We start from the raw sequence: 15,251 nt of genomic DNA, 5'->3' as shown, positions 1-15,251 counted from the left end.
GAATTTAGCAGCCCTCTGGCACTTAAAGGGGGAGGAGGAAAGCCCCATCTAATTAATCACAGGTGAAACAGCTTGGCCTTACTCCAAAGAGCCTTGGAATATCTGCCAAGCTTTGATGGTAATTTTCTTTCTAAATAACCCCCTCAAGAAATTTACGATTAAGTAATTAAAGTGATGAATAAAGAGATACTTAGTAAATGGAAGGAGGTTTTGGAGGGAGAGAATAAAGTTCCAATCCATCTTCTCCCCTCCAGAATGAAATCCATTCCTTCTTTTTACATCTCCATTATGTATAGTATAGTATAGTATAGTATAGTATAGTATAGTATAGTATAGTATAGAAATCAGATCCTAATTCCCATAAACGCGTACACTCTAACACTCCCTGTTTACCTTACCTTACCTTAATTTTTTGTCTTCTGGTGATACCAAAATTGGTGCTTGAACAAACATTATTGTCAAGATGTTGTCAGCGGCTCCCAGCTGGTTGCCCAGGAAAGTATAAAAACAAGGAAATGTTCTTACCGTCCTCTGTTTATTCAGTATTTACAGAGAGAGGCTACAGAACCCAGCCTCTTGGGTAATGACATTGTCCCAAGTGAATCTCCACCCTCCATCTCTCTCCGGGTGCTGCTACATACCCTCTGAGCTCTTTGCTCTCCTACTTTTAAGGCTCGTTGGGTTCTGGGAGATGTCGGGTCTGGAATGCTTTCTAAAAACACCGTGCCAGCCAGCTGCCATTCCAGTCCTCCTTTCCCATTATTTCCCAACTTTTCCCCTCATCTGCCTCTGAGCTGTGACCTCCTGCAAACCCCTGTTGTAAATCTATACTCTCTTCCTCCTCCCTGGAAGGGTCAGGATGGGGAGGCAGTCTCCACCATTCCTCCTCTGCCCAGTCCCTGACAATTATCTGTCTTGGAAACAAAGGCCTTGGAATGTAATGTGAAAATAGCCCTCTTCATGCATCCCTCCACATATATGCTAAATGCATGGAAAAGAGGGGCTGCTCCCTTCTGGCCCCATGCCAGCTCTGCCCCTGACACCCACATAGTTTGTGGGTAAAGTATCAGCATGTGTTGCAAATGCGCAGGCATTCCATGTGACCAGAAACCCTGAATGATCTATAATCTCAGCTCAGGATGAAGGAGAAATTCAATCAGTTTGCACTTAAATGTGAATCTATCTGATTTGCACTTTGCAAATTGTCTTCTTGGAGCTATGCAAAGCCCAAGGAGTCCAGACTTACTGTACACACGTGTCTTACTAAGGCACCCTCCGTACTGTCCCATGGGCTCCTTTTCATTGTCAGGTCAGGGCAATGAGACCATTTCCTAAAGAGGGGAATTTTTGCTTCGAGTCCCAAAACCCATCCCCCATGGAAATAAAGACACAGTGGAGACAGAATTTAGTTTAAATGTTAATAGGCAAATTTTAGCCATAACTTCATTAAAATACACACATGTGAATGATATTGGCTTAGGCATTGGTATCAAACTATATCTGGCTCCTGCAGGAAACCTGTAAGGGCAAACAACCAGCAGGGGGATCTCCGTCAGTGTATATTGACTGGTGCTCACCCCTGGGGTTCCCCTGGGGTCCTGGCATGGCCCTAGCCCCTTCTCTGGGCTTCAGATGAGAAGCAGACCCCCGGATTCCTTTAACAGAATACCCTACTCACTGGAGGTGCAGGTGATGGCCACATCTCCCCTCCCCACATTCCCCTAAACCAATGCCTAACCGCCAAACCTTACAAAGTTGTGATGATTGCTAAGAGGTAGGCAAAAGCCAAGTGGCCACAGCCAATCTGCCACATTGGAAAAAATTCCTACCTGGCCCCCATTCCAAAACAGGCGACCAACCAAAGTCCAAAGCAAGGCCAAACACAACCTAATTAATGGGTGGGTGGGCGAGTGTTTCACGCTGCCAAATAGATACCCCCCAACCCCCAACCTTGCCATGCTACTGATTGGCTAAAGGCCATTGGCATAACTGTGGCACCTCTGGCTTGGAGTGGGGCAAGCCCGACTCACAAGCCGGTTAGGGAAGAGTTTCAGGGCCGAGCACAACATGGACCCTCTGTTAGGAGGATCTAACTTGCCGATCACCGCTGAGCTTTTTTAAACAACAACAACACAAACTATGTCAGTTGCACTAAGTTGCCAATGGAATCAACGGGATAAATTCCAGGAAGGGATGACTTCCTCCCATCATGGGTTGAGTAAGTTCCAGCTGCTCAGTCCCCGCCCTTGGACTTGGAGGACAACATCAAGGAAGACCAAGATTGAGGGCAGGAAATCCATCTGAATAATCCAGTCACCATCCAGATAATTTTGTTCCTGATACCAGACTTGTATATCATTTTTGCAGCGTGATTTTGTTTTTGTTTTTTTTAAAAAGAAGAAACTTGCTTTGATAGCTTTTCAGGACTGTAATGTAGAATAAAAAGTATTCTTTTAAAAGAAGTCATGACTTAAGTCTCATTGATTTCACTGGGCACTCAGCATAACTAATTGATGATGGCATGAGGTTTTTATTTTGTCAAGAAGATATGAAGGAGATCTGGTGCATGTGTGTATATTTCTGGCAACAGCAAAATAACCACTCACATCAACTTCACACAAGGCAGTGCACATTTTATTTGTAGGCTTTTTTTTTGTTTTGTTTTGCTTTTGCTACATGGAAATGATTTTCATGGGGAGAAAAAATGTTGCATGTGAAGCAGTGAAAAGGTAGAAAGAGGGAGCGACTCTGAGACCCAATGGGATATTTTTTGAATGACATGGTACAAAGCTGAAATAACTTTGGGGATCATCTAGCCATCACTTCCCTTCCAAATGAAATGAAGCCTGAGGATAGTTTGCTCACCTTGCCTACCCCAACAGAATCCCTGAGGTGAAAAGCTCTCAAAGACATTACGATGACTGTCACTCGTGCTTAATTAGAGATGAGTGATGATCGGGGATGTTTTCCCTTCTCATATTCAGAATTCTGTGGAAAAGATATGGATGATTAGGGTCATGGACAAAGGGCATAGCAAAGAGGTGACCTTGATCTCTTGGGCCTGAATTAAACAGGAATCCGGTAACAAAAACCCAATGGCTGTGTTGGAAAATTTAAAGGATTAATTATCTTACACAGGAAAAGTGAATTATTTGGAAATGGACGTTAGCAGTAACAGACTTTACCAATCAGGTGTTTTCCAGATGTTTTGGACTAGGATGCCCTGAGGTCCTTGGAGGAAAACCAGGGGGAGATGCCATTAATAAAGGAGGAAGGCTTTCACAGGAAGGGTTGTGTCCCCTACTCTTGAGATTTTGTTGGCATCCATCTGTCTCAGAAGACGATGGGAAAGTGCACCTATGGGGCTGAAGTCAAACCACTGGAGAGTTACAGGGCCTGCTGTGGCTGTAGAAACTGATACGGGAGAGACATGTTTTGTTGCAGCTGAGGCAGATGGAGGCACCCAGTTTTGCTGCTACAGGTGCACCAGGGCACTTCTGCTCTTTGCATTCCTCCTCTGGTCACCACTGTGGATTCACAACCTGTCCGTCTTGAGATTTAGTCTCAATATTTTCTGTGAAAAGGGGTCCATTTGCAAAGCGGGGGGGGGGGGGACGGGGACCTTGGCCTGAAATCCTGGAAAGATGAGCTTATGACCTATTGCTTGTCCATTAGATGTGTGAGTTGGGATGGGGGAGAATTTTTGATTCAATCTGCATTTACATGTGAACCTCTGTAATTCACTGTAATTTTCAAAACCATACAAGAACCGAAACACAACTGTGTTTCAAAATGGGCACATGCCTGAATTCTGCAACACAGTTCTCCAGTCAACTGATGTGCAAAAAAAAATCTGTATACTGGTAGAAAAATGTACATAAAATGCGTAAATAAATGAAAATAACATAAAAAAATGCATTTTTGGATAAATTGCATTGCAAAGCATGCATATTGGACTAAATTACGTACAGACAGGTGTATCTGGAGAAATTCTCACTAAAATGCTGGTGAATTTATAATGACTAACCCCCGTAATTCTCAAACTGATGTGAAAGTGTGGAGAACTAAACTGAAGATTGGAAAAATGAGAAACGGAGAGACATAGAAATGTACATTTTTAGCCATCCCTGAAAAATAAGGCCTCTTCTAACACTCTCCAGCTTAGTCTCTGCTACGTCCAATATCTCTGTGAAATTCCACGGTGAAAGTCGTGCTATTTATTTGAAACAAAGTCTAGTGCTTCCCCTTTTAAAGAGAAAGCAGCACAGACCTTTGTCTCCAGCCTCAGGGATCACTTAATTGGCTCCCCCGTAAAAATGCAGTGAGCTCAGTTGCCTGATAATGATTATAAATGACAGAGACTATCAGATTTACCTTGGGACATCTCCAGGGAGTTTGCAGTTAGTTTAGTCTGAACTCTGCGTCAGCTGTTCAAGCTTCTTTCTTCTCAGTATGTGGTGGCTGGACTCAAGCTGCAGTCTTTCAAACCTAATTAGTGTTAAGGGAAGGAGGGGAACCCACAAACCCTCCTTTTCCTCCCCCCCAATCAGTTTTGCAGAACAAGGCCAGAGAAATATTCAAGGTACAAGTAGCTTAAATATTTGTAGGGAGCTTGATATTACATAATAAAGGACTTCATCTGTGCTTGCAGATTTGAGACTTTAGAAGGGCAGCTAACATTCTTGGGCCTGAAGACTAAAAACACTCTGCTGGCAACAGGATAAGCAAGGACTGGGAGATGGCATCACTCTTCAGCTTATGGGGATGCAAATCGCCCCTTCCTGACTCGTCAGATGATCAACAGTGAGGAGGTGATGTGCTTCCAGGCCAGGGGTTAACCAACCCTTCACAGACCTTGTAAAATGCACTGGTGCACCAGAAAACACACACAAACTCCTAATGTCCTTGTTGTTCCGTTCTGGCCTTGCAGAGAAGGGAGCATCTGGAGCAAGCAATTTGACCCAACAGAGGCTAGAGGTAGACTGAGGCCCTTTGAACCAGTCCAATCCAACTCTCTGGCCTGTAGAGGGGCCTCCTGCCTGGTTCACTCCCTATTGCATGGGACCAGCAAGGTAGAGTGGGGGGTATTTGGTTCCTTGGGTCCATGGAAAGCATCCCAGCTGTGGCTCTATGGGCTCTGGTGCAGTGATTGACAGAGAGCTCATTGTTCTCTTCAGTAGAAGTGCCTGGGAGCAGCAGAATGCAAGGAGAATGCAAGCGGACTCCAATCACACTCCCTTCATGAAATGTGAGGTCTCCCCAGAAGCCCCTGGAACAATCACATGGGTTTGTCTAAACTATACTTGGTGAGAATTTTGGATTTGGATCCTGGAATGCTTAACCTTAAATCATACCCCAGGGTAAAGGATGGAAGCGGGGAGAAATGGTTGCAGACACTTCATAAAGAACAAAGTATTTATTTGAAGGGAGATGCTGGCATATTTCATGATAAAAACACTTGGTCTGGTGTCATCAAAGCACCCTTTCGTCTGACTGTTCGAATGGACTTTACCACAGCTGTCAGGTCATTTACTAAAGTGTTGAATGGGACAAGGCAAAAGAACTGATCAGAAGCGTAGATCTCAAAATTGGTAGGTGGCCGAGCAATCACAAATCTGTTTTTAGAAAAAAAGAGTCAGCAATATCACAATTTGAAAAACTACACACTCAAAGGAGCAATTGTTTTTTTGGACATATATATTAAGGGGTTTTGAATGTGTTTTTATAAACTTGCATAATGGTGCAAAAGATCTGCGTAAAATGGGAAGGGGTTAATGGGAAAGAGAAAATTTAATTCTTACTTGTGTAATAATCCCCTAAAATGTATCATACATACATGATACAATCTTTTAATGCAGTATTCTCATTTTGCATTTTTATGTTGTGAACCGCCCTGTGATCTTTGGATGAAGGGCGGTATACTAATAATAATAATAATAATAATAATAATAATAATAATAATAATAATAATAATAATAATATTTGGACCAATACTGATCCATGCAAATGTGAACTATTTTCTTATTTGTTTTGAAACTGACACACTCAAACGGAGCTGCATCTGTACATTTCAATTTGCAATATACTTTCCTATTTTCAATCAGACTGGTCTCATCTTTCTGACGGTAGAGGCCAAAGCAAAGGATTCCAAGCAACTCAAGTGCTAGATTGTAGATATCCCCAAAGAAGAGCTGTGAAGAGGGGGAAAGTGACAATATTGTCTTAATGCCATATCAACATTCCTTGATAAGATTAATTTAATTGATAAGTCTGTTTGTACCTTCTTGGGCGGGTGGCTTTGTGGGCGGGCCCTGGGCTTCCCCTGTGAACTGGCCTATTGCAGTTCACATTGTCTTTCTGTCACCAATTTGGCCAATGGCAGCAGGAATGTAGAGGGCGTTCCCCCTGGGCACGGTGCCAACTGACCAGTAGTGGCGCTTGGCACTGCGCCCATGGCAAGGATAAATGCCTGGCCTGCAGGGCCTTTCAGCCTCCCCCTTGCTGTGTATGTCCCATAAACTACTGGTTGAAGGCCCTGGTTTAAAATAGTAGTTTCCAAACTTATTACTCTCCTTGGCAGGGTAGGAAGCTAGAGCTAACTCTGAAACTCTCCTCATCCACTTTCCTTCCTCATTTATAAAGCACTCATCTCCCTCACCCCAAAAATGTGGAACACATAGATTAGGAATCATTTGTTATTCTGGTTTAAAATAAAATTTTTAAAAAAATATTAATTTTGTATGAATTCATATGCATGTGCATTTTTACCACAGGTTCCAGTCAGGATTGTGGTGGCCTCACATATAATGCATTGGTCACTGGGGTCAGGTAGCTGTCGAGTTCACTGGTGCCTCCACTGGCAAAGTTGGATCCAGACGCACACCTGAAGTATGCAGCCTTTCTCAACCTGTGGGTCCCCAGATGTTGTTGAACTACAACTCCCATCACCCCTAGCTAGGAAGGCCAAAGCTCGGGGATGATGGGAGTTGTAGTCCAACAACATCTGGGGACCCACAGGTTGAGAACTGTTGCTTTAGAGGGAGTGAACCTTGTAGAGAACAGGTGACCTGCCAAAGTCCTGAATCCAGGAACCACCCACTCTTAGGATGTCAGGATTCAATCCCAGTATATTGGCCCTCATCCACCCCACAACTGCTTCCAAGCCCTGGCCTAGGTCCTACACAGACTCCCCCTGCTTAAATGATGCACAGAAATATAGCTGAGTACAGTAGCAGAAAGAGGGATGCGGGTGGCGCTGTGGGTTAAACCACAGAGCCTAGGGCTTGCCGATCAGAAGGTCGGTGGTTCAAATCCCCGCGATGGGGTGAGCTCCCGTTGCTCGGTCCCTGCTCCTGCCAATCTAGCAGTTCAAAAGCACGTCAAAGTGCAAGTCGATAAATAGGTACCGCTCCGGCAGGAAGGTAAACAGCGTTTCCGTGCACTGCTCTGGTTCGCCAGAAGAAGCTTAGTCATGCTGGCCACAAGACCCGGAAGCTATACGCTGGCTCCCTCGGCCAATAAAGCGAGATGAGCGTCGCAACCCCAGAGTCGTCCGCGACTGGACCTAATGGTCAGGGGTCCCTTTACCTTTACCTTTACAGTAGCAGAGCTGGCTGCATGGGCACACAGGGTGGCGGCCATGCTGTGCACTCGGGGGGGGGGGCGGGTTCTGCTGCGTGGGGGCGGGACAATCTGCTGCACAGGGGCAGGATGATCCTCTGCGCATGGTGGCGGGGCGATCCTCTGTGCATGGCGACGGCACAATCCTTCGCGCACGGCTGCAGAGGTGAGATCCCTCAGGGGCGATGGGGCAAGTCAGGGGGTGCCTTTTTGTCACCCCATTCAGAGATGGCACCTGGGGTGGGGTGCACCCCCTGCACCCCCCTTCCTATGCCCCTGGCTGAGTGTCACATTGTCTACAAAGTAGTAATATCTAGCACCAGATCCCCTAATGGCCACTTCCCCAGGGCTTCATACAGATCACGCCTTTCCAAACTGAGCTTCATTTGGATGAAGCAAAATAATAAAAATTCCTTCCAGTAGCACCTTAGAGAGACCAACTAAGTTTGTCACTGGCATGAGCTTTTGTGTGCAGGCACACTTCTTCAGATACCTTCATTTGGATGGCACACAGCATGTTTTTGAAGAATGGCAGATGTAGTGGCTGCACTTGAAAAGTGAGTCCGGTGGGCACAACAGAAACATCCACTGCATTAAAAATTCATATTGATTTGTAATTGTGCTTTTAATGCTTTTATTTCTCATATAGTACAATAAAATTTGATACTTAAGAAATAAAAGAAGCAATAAAAATACAATTAAGAATCATACAACAACTAGCAGTGCATTACAATTGCTACCACTAGCAGAAAAATCATTAGGGGGTCCACCAGGATCATCAGCATATATATGTTTTTTTAAAGGAACCAACAATATAGATGTTAAAAGGCATTGGCACCAACATGGTAAGGATGGATGGATCAGACCAATTCTTATTCCATCCAATTTCACACCTTCTCAGCATGTTCTAAACTGAGGTTCATCTGCCTTTGTCCCATTGTCTTCGCTGACTTAAGCACTTCTTGTTGCCTCAAATGGACCTTTTTAAATGAGGTTATTGATATGAATACTGATACAAAGCTCATGCATGTGATTCAAAACAGTTTATGGATTGCAAATCCAAGAAAACAGTAAACACAGCTGCCTATCTTCCTAATTCACTTGCTCATGATGGTTTGAATCACATCAATGAGACTTAAAAGAGGTAGCTTGAAGGAAATGAGCTAAACACAACTCACCAGTCGTCCGTCTGCTACACTTGGAGAATCTGTCAGTGCTAAAAGCGCCAGTTTACACCTGTTCCTCGATCCAAAGTGCACCACATTGCTAGTACTGCCACTCAGTGAAGCCTCCTCTGCCAGATATTCTTCCAGTTCTGGACTGGTCCCCCCAGTCACCAGTGACTGCAGTAAAGCCAACACATGGTGATTATGGTAGGTCTGCAATGAAAATGTACAGAAGACAAACATTCATTTCTACCAGATGATACAAAAGACAGCAAATGTCTATCCAATTAGACTTGATAGGTATTCTAGAACAATGGTTTTCGAATTTCCTATAATCAAGCAATGCTAATTCACATTAATTTGCCTGCCACCAACAAGCCTGAACATTTTCTGTGGAGTCCATGTGCATTTTCAGAAGGATCCAGCCCGCCTTTTCAAATATTAACATCGTTACGGTACTGCTCAGGGTTCTCGGGCCTCACTGTCGCACAACACAATTTGAGTGCACTCACAATGCATTTTCCAGCAGGAATGAATAACAGGGAAGGTTGTGGTGGACAGCCTCTCTGCCAGGTAATATATATGGCAGGATTAGGACTGCAGGATTACGACCTCTGAACAATTTTGAGGGAATCTTGGAAAATTTCATCAAGCAAAGTTTGATTGCTACTCTAACTGATATATCTTGAGTTTGCATGGCATGCTGTATTGGCCATCAGAATCCTCACTGGTCTGACACTGGAAATCTCCATATTATTGTATGAGCTAGAAAATAGAGGATCAGCATGGTGACCAGTATAGGGCCAAACTATTAAATTCAGATGACTGGGTGACTATGATTATTTCCGAAAAATAAGGGGACACCAAATCTCTCATGACAGCCTTAAGCAGGGCCTTAAGCAGGCTTCCTCAACCTCAGTCCTCCAGATGTTATGACACTACAGTTCCCCTTATCCCTGACCACTGGACCTGCTAGCTAGGGATCATGGGAATTGTAGGCCAAAAACATCTGGAGGACTGAGGTTGAGGAAGCCTGGCCTTAAGATTAGAAAATCAAGAACCAGCAAAGTACCCCAACCTCTTAAAGGTATTTAAGGAATCTGAAGGGATGGTTCATATGACATGTAGATGGTAGCATTATTTATGAGTGTTATTTATTTGTTTCAGAGAGGATGTATATGTTGGTGAAGTCCTTTCCTTTCAACCTGGCTTAGGTAAAGGTAAAAATAGAGGACCCCTGGATGGTTAAGTCCAGTCAAAGGCGACTATGGGGTTGCAGCGCTCATCTCGCTTTCAGGCTGAGGGAGCCGGCATTTGTCCACAGACAGCTTTCTGGGTCATGTAGGCAGCAGGACAAAACCGCTTCTGGCGCAACGGAACACCGTGATGGAAACTAGAGTGCACAGAAATGCCGTTTGTCTTCCCGCCACAGTGGTACCTATTTATCTACTTGTGCTGATATGCTTTCGAGCTGCTAGGTTGGCAGGAGCTGGGACCTGACATATTGTTATTAGGATAGTAAAGTAAATACCATAAAACCTGCCAAGCATTTAAATAACTGAATGGTCCTTGCAAACTTACAAGCCATGCTGGTGAATTGCACTTCAATTTTACTTGAGCCTTTTCTGCCTTTTTGAGGAGGGATTTTTTCAGAATTATCATGTTCTCTTGGCCAGGCTTATCTAGCTCAGAGGGAATCAACATTTTACATACTTTGCTGAGCTCTTTAACATATCATGGCTAAACTTTTTTGACATCAAAAGGATTTCATTTACATACTTGGCTTAATTAATCGGATTTATGTGTCACCTGCATTTTATTTGCTGAGTTATACACTGTTTGAGTTTGCAGAGTGAAAAAGAAAGACAACTAAAGAGAGCTGAATTTCTTTAAGAACATCCCTGCAGTAAATGTGAGTACATTCAAAAGAAGCTTCAGTCTCATTGAAAAGGATCACACTCCTGCAAAAATCCTAATTCACCTAGACATTACTGATATGCTTATACATTGATTAAACAGGGTAACAACAACAAAATCAGTCTTGATGTAATTGTATGCATGATTACATCAATATTATTTTGGTGGCGTTTTACCCATGCTCAAGAAGTGCATATGCACAACTGTAAAAACTGTGCACACACCGATGTTCAAGATTAGTTTTGGGCAGTCTTTGGGCCCTGAAAATGTTAAGAAATTTGCACATGCTCTAATTCCAGAATGAACTTTAGAAATTCCTCCACTTAACACCACAATTCAGGAGTAGAATGCATGACAGAGGCAAGTTATGAAACAGCAAAGCAATGAAATCGGTGAAATCTACTCAAACCTGGCTTTAAGATTTTTAATAATATGGATAATTGGTTACATATTCGCACAACTTTGTTAGCTAGTGGTAACTATCATTAGTACAACATTGGCCTATCTCTAAAGTCAAATTAGGGTGGATTTGTATAGTATTCTGAGTGAGTGAATTTGCATTTCTTATTGTGTCCAACTCCATTCCAAAGTCCATTCCAGGAATCTAGAGATGTCACCAGGTTGTGCTTGCATCCTCTAGGACCTTTCAGGAACCAAAGAAAACTATCCTAGAATCATAGAATCATAGAATCATAGAGTTGGAAGAGACCACAAGGGCCATCAAGTCCAACCCCCTGCCAAGCAGGAAACACCATCAGAGCACTCATGACATATGGTTGTCAAGCCTCTGCTTAAAGACCTCCAAAGAAGGAGACTCCACCACACTCCTTGGCAGCAAATTCCACTGTCGAACTGCTCTTACTGTCAGGAAGTTCTTCCTAATGTTTAGGTGGAATCTTCTTTCTTGTAGTTTGGATCCATTGCTCCGTGTCCGCTTCTCTGGAGCAGCAGAAAACAACCTTTCTCCCTCTTCTATGTGACATCCTTTTATATATTTGAACATGGCTACACCATGTGAAAATCTTATAGCCACACAAGTAAAGACCTAACATTATACAGAGGCTCCCTGAGCTGCTCTAGACTTCAATGTACACGTCCAGAGGTTTTTGTCTATTGCAGAAGAAGCTGTCCATTGCTGAACATGGTAGAGGTCTGGCCTTATATACTTACAGGAATACACTGCACCCTGGGCCCAATCTAGAAATAGTTCTGCCAAAATAAACCCTGCTCCTATAAACCCTAGTTATACATTCCACCAAATTTCAGAAAAGTAATTCCTGGCTTTTATGCGAAATGAATGCATGTTTTAGGTTAGAAGTGCATAATACATTTTGTAAACAAAGCAAACATGGACAGCAAGTCAAACTGCATTTCTGCCCATAGTAGAACTTTGCTGGAAGAGGTTAACAATTCAGTGGAGAATCATGCTTAACCATTTCTACCCAGCAGTCTTCTAGAGATGGGTAATTTAATATGAGACTCAAGTTGGAAGGTCTAGAAGGGACTTACAGTGCACATTACAGCATCCAAAAAGCTGTCAGAAAATACTGTTCCTCTGGATATCTGTTGCATTCCATAAACAGATTCATTTGTGTTGCTCTGTTCAAAGAATTGTGCATTGGAGGCAATCTCTGAAAGAGGACAAAGCAATAGCAGGAGCTCAACCGCTTGCAAACACCGGTTGTATATAATCAATAGAAATTATCATAATTAAACTCAACAATTTCCTGTGCTGTAAAATAATGGAAATAATGTGAGAGAAAGGAAGGAGTGGTTGCTTTAATGGACTTGTATGACCAAATTATTTACTGAGGTCAGGAGTTGAGATCAATCAAGAAATGAGCTCTTGTGACAATAAATAATAGTGATGATTATCAGTAAGCAAGCAAGCTAGATGCATTTATAACTTGGTGGCACTTGATTAATTATATTATGATAGATCAGAAGTCTTTTAGGCTTTGTGACAAGGCTCAGTAGACTCACCTGGTTTTTGAAAACAAATAAGTCAACATTTAATTACATTTCCCCTACCACTCATGCCCATATTTACCATATTTTTTGCTCTATAAGACTCACTTTTCCCCTAAAAAGTAGGGGGAAATGTGTGTGCATCTTATGGAGCGAATGCAGGCTGCGCAGCTATCCCAGAAGCCAGAACAGCAAGGGGGATCGCTGCTTTCACTGCGCAGTGATCCCTCTTGCTGTTCTGGGTTCTGGGATTCAGAATATTTTTTTTCTTGTTTTCCTCCTCCAAAAACTAGGTGTGTCTTATGGCCTGTTACATCTTATAGAGCAAAAAATATGGTATATTAATACAGTGGAAGATGCAGACCAAAAATATTTGGAAAGCAATATTTGGAAAGTAAGTAAAGTTACTTAAGTAAAAATAGTTAAAATAAGAAAGATGTTCTCAGTTGAGATAATCATTACTGTGGCAGAAAAGCCACCATAAAGTGACTTTTTAAACCTGCATTTTTCATAGAAGAACATTGTGAATGCTTCTGATATCTCAGGAGACCTTGACTATTCCAAATCCCTCACTGCCAGGCCTCCACTGCCCCCAGCCTTTCCAGAAACCAAATCCCTCAATTATTGCATTTCATCCCTTTCTTTTCCCCAAAGGCGATCTTCCTTGAGCAGCAACTGAATGTGGAGAGTGAAGGGCTGCTCCTCAGGTCTTGAATGGACCCCTACACCTTCACAGCCCAAAAGTATCTGGAGGACCCAGTTGCTGCTGGGGAAAGTAACTATTTGGGGAAAGGATGGAGGGATATTTCAACAGACTGAGCTTCTGTATAAGCCTAACTCAAATGCAAAGTGGTTTTGGCTTGGAACATAAAAAGTTTGTTATTTCCAAAGTGGAGGTACTGTTTTCAACCACCTCCAATTCTGAAATCCAGCCGCATCAGTAGTTTTAATCATTACAAACTGTCAAAAGATCCAAGGACGGTGACTGAAAGGAATAGATGCTCACCAAAACTTAAAAGCACTTTCAGATCCTCCAGAAACATCCATGTGGATGTTGCAGGGATGAAAAAAAAAGTTTTGCTTTAGTTTCATGCTGAGTCTTTGTAACACTTTGTTACATATATTCACCTTATAAGCTATTGAGACTTCTTCAAAGCCTGTGAATTAACATTTAAGTCAAATCTTTTTTATGTTCCTTGGACACGGCATGCTGTCATTTTCTGTCTTTGAATTCTAAAGAGGTTTCAGGAGTAAATAAATAATGCATCAGGCATAACACTGGTGAAATTTGTTCCCAAAGAAGAACTTACTCAGCTCAGTGATGATGGGAGTCCGTTTGGAAAGGACGGGCACTGATGGACTATCAATTGTTCCCTGACTGATTTCCATTCGGGCAACTTTCAGTAACAATGCAGGCAAAAGAAAGAAGAAGAGAAAGTCAGGGCTCAAAGAGCTAAATTTTGAGACTGCCCAAAAGTGCTTATTGTATACAGTATTATTGTAACTATAAAAGACACCTCTGTTTTATTGAATGCTGTTCTCCCAAGCTCCATTATCTTGAAAGATTTGAGATATCTACTTGAAAGCTCTTCCTGGAGCTGTTTATTGTCATCAGATATCAGTCAGTCAAACCAGTGGTCCTGAAGCTGTAAATGAAGTCAATCCTAAATTCCGTAATTCCTCTTCTCTACTAGCTTTCCAGAGAGGGGACAAAGTAATAAGATCCCTGCTGGATCAGACCAAAGCCCATCTAGTCCCACATTGGTTGTATCCAACTATGTTCTACTCACAGTACATCTAGTGAAATTAATGAACCAAAGTTTGTCATATCAATTAGCTTCAATGGAGTAGGACTAGTGTTGGATACAACCAAGAGTGGTCAACTGGATTCCTATAGGAAGTCCCCAAGCAAGACCTGGGTGCAACAACAGTTTTCCCATGCACAATTTCCTAGCGACTGCTATGTAGAGGTATAATGCCTCCAATAGTGGCGGCATCTTTTTTATATGGCTTGCAGCTCAGCTGATGAGTTGCTTCAGTGCTGCTTAGATCCTGTGTGCTTTGCAATTTTTCTCCTAACTGTTTTAGTTATCCCTCCATGTTGCCTTGAGCATATGGGAAGGCTGCTCAACAAATAGATTTAGCAAGACATCAGTTGAATTTAGCTTAGTTATATTAATTGTTCAATGAAGACCAAAGCCAGTCTGCAAGAGACATCTTTCAGTGTGCATGTGTGTGTACGTCCGTCAGTATGCTTGTGTGTATTGTCAGCACCCATCTATCTCAAGAGACAATGGAGTGCGCCTCAGTCCAAAGCTGTAGCCATTTAAGGGTTGTGAGTCATCCCAGAGCCATCCCCACCGCCCTGCCTGTAAAAAAGTGACTTTTTCTCATGCAGGCCCACAGTATTCTTCCCAATTGCTCACCTCCATCTGCACTTTACATTTTAGGGTGATAAAAGTTTTAAGAAGAAACCCCTACTCCCCTCACAAAGCTATGATACAAAAAGGGATTTAATATCAATCTCTTTTCCCAGGGAACTCTGGGAAATGTGGCTCTCTAAGCATTACAGGGGTCTCT

General features: G+C 42.8%; 1 protein-coding gene across 1 annotated transcript in view; it reads right to left on the bottom strand.

The window, feature by feature from the left end:
* Positions 1-5,401: 5,401 nt before the first annotated feature.
* The window catches only part of KCNU1 (potassium calcium-activated channel subfamily U member 1), a 90,969-nt gene continuing 81,119 nt past the window's right edge, over positions 5,402-15,251 (bottom strand). The window contains exons 23-27 of the mRNA XM_083713461.1: positions 13,982-14,068; positions 12,213-12,334; positions 8,799-8,999; positions 6,093-6,191; positions 5,402-5,617 (exon numbers count right to left, since the gene is read on the bottom strand). Of these exons, the coding sequence (XP_083569587.1) occupies positions 5,444-5,617; positions 6,093-6,191; positions 8,799-8,999; positions 12,213-12,334; positions 13,982-14,068 (683 nt within the window). The 3' untranslated portion in view covers positions 5,402-5,443. The remainder of the gene's footprint in view (positions 5,618-6,092; positions 6,192-8,798; positions 9,000-12,212; positions 12,335-13,981; positions 14,069-15,251) is intronic.

This window comes from Podarcis gaigeae, assembly GCF_964106915.1.
Source record: "Podarcis gaigeae genome assembly, chromosome: 15".
NCBI lineage: Eukaryota > Metazoa > Chordata > Lepidosauria > Squamata > Lacertidae > Podarcis > Podarcis gaigeae.
Note: the sequence above shows the minus strand (reverse complement) of the source record. Positions and strands in the feature narration are given on the sequence as shown.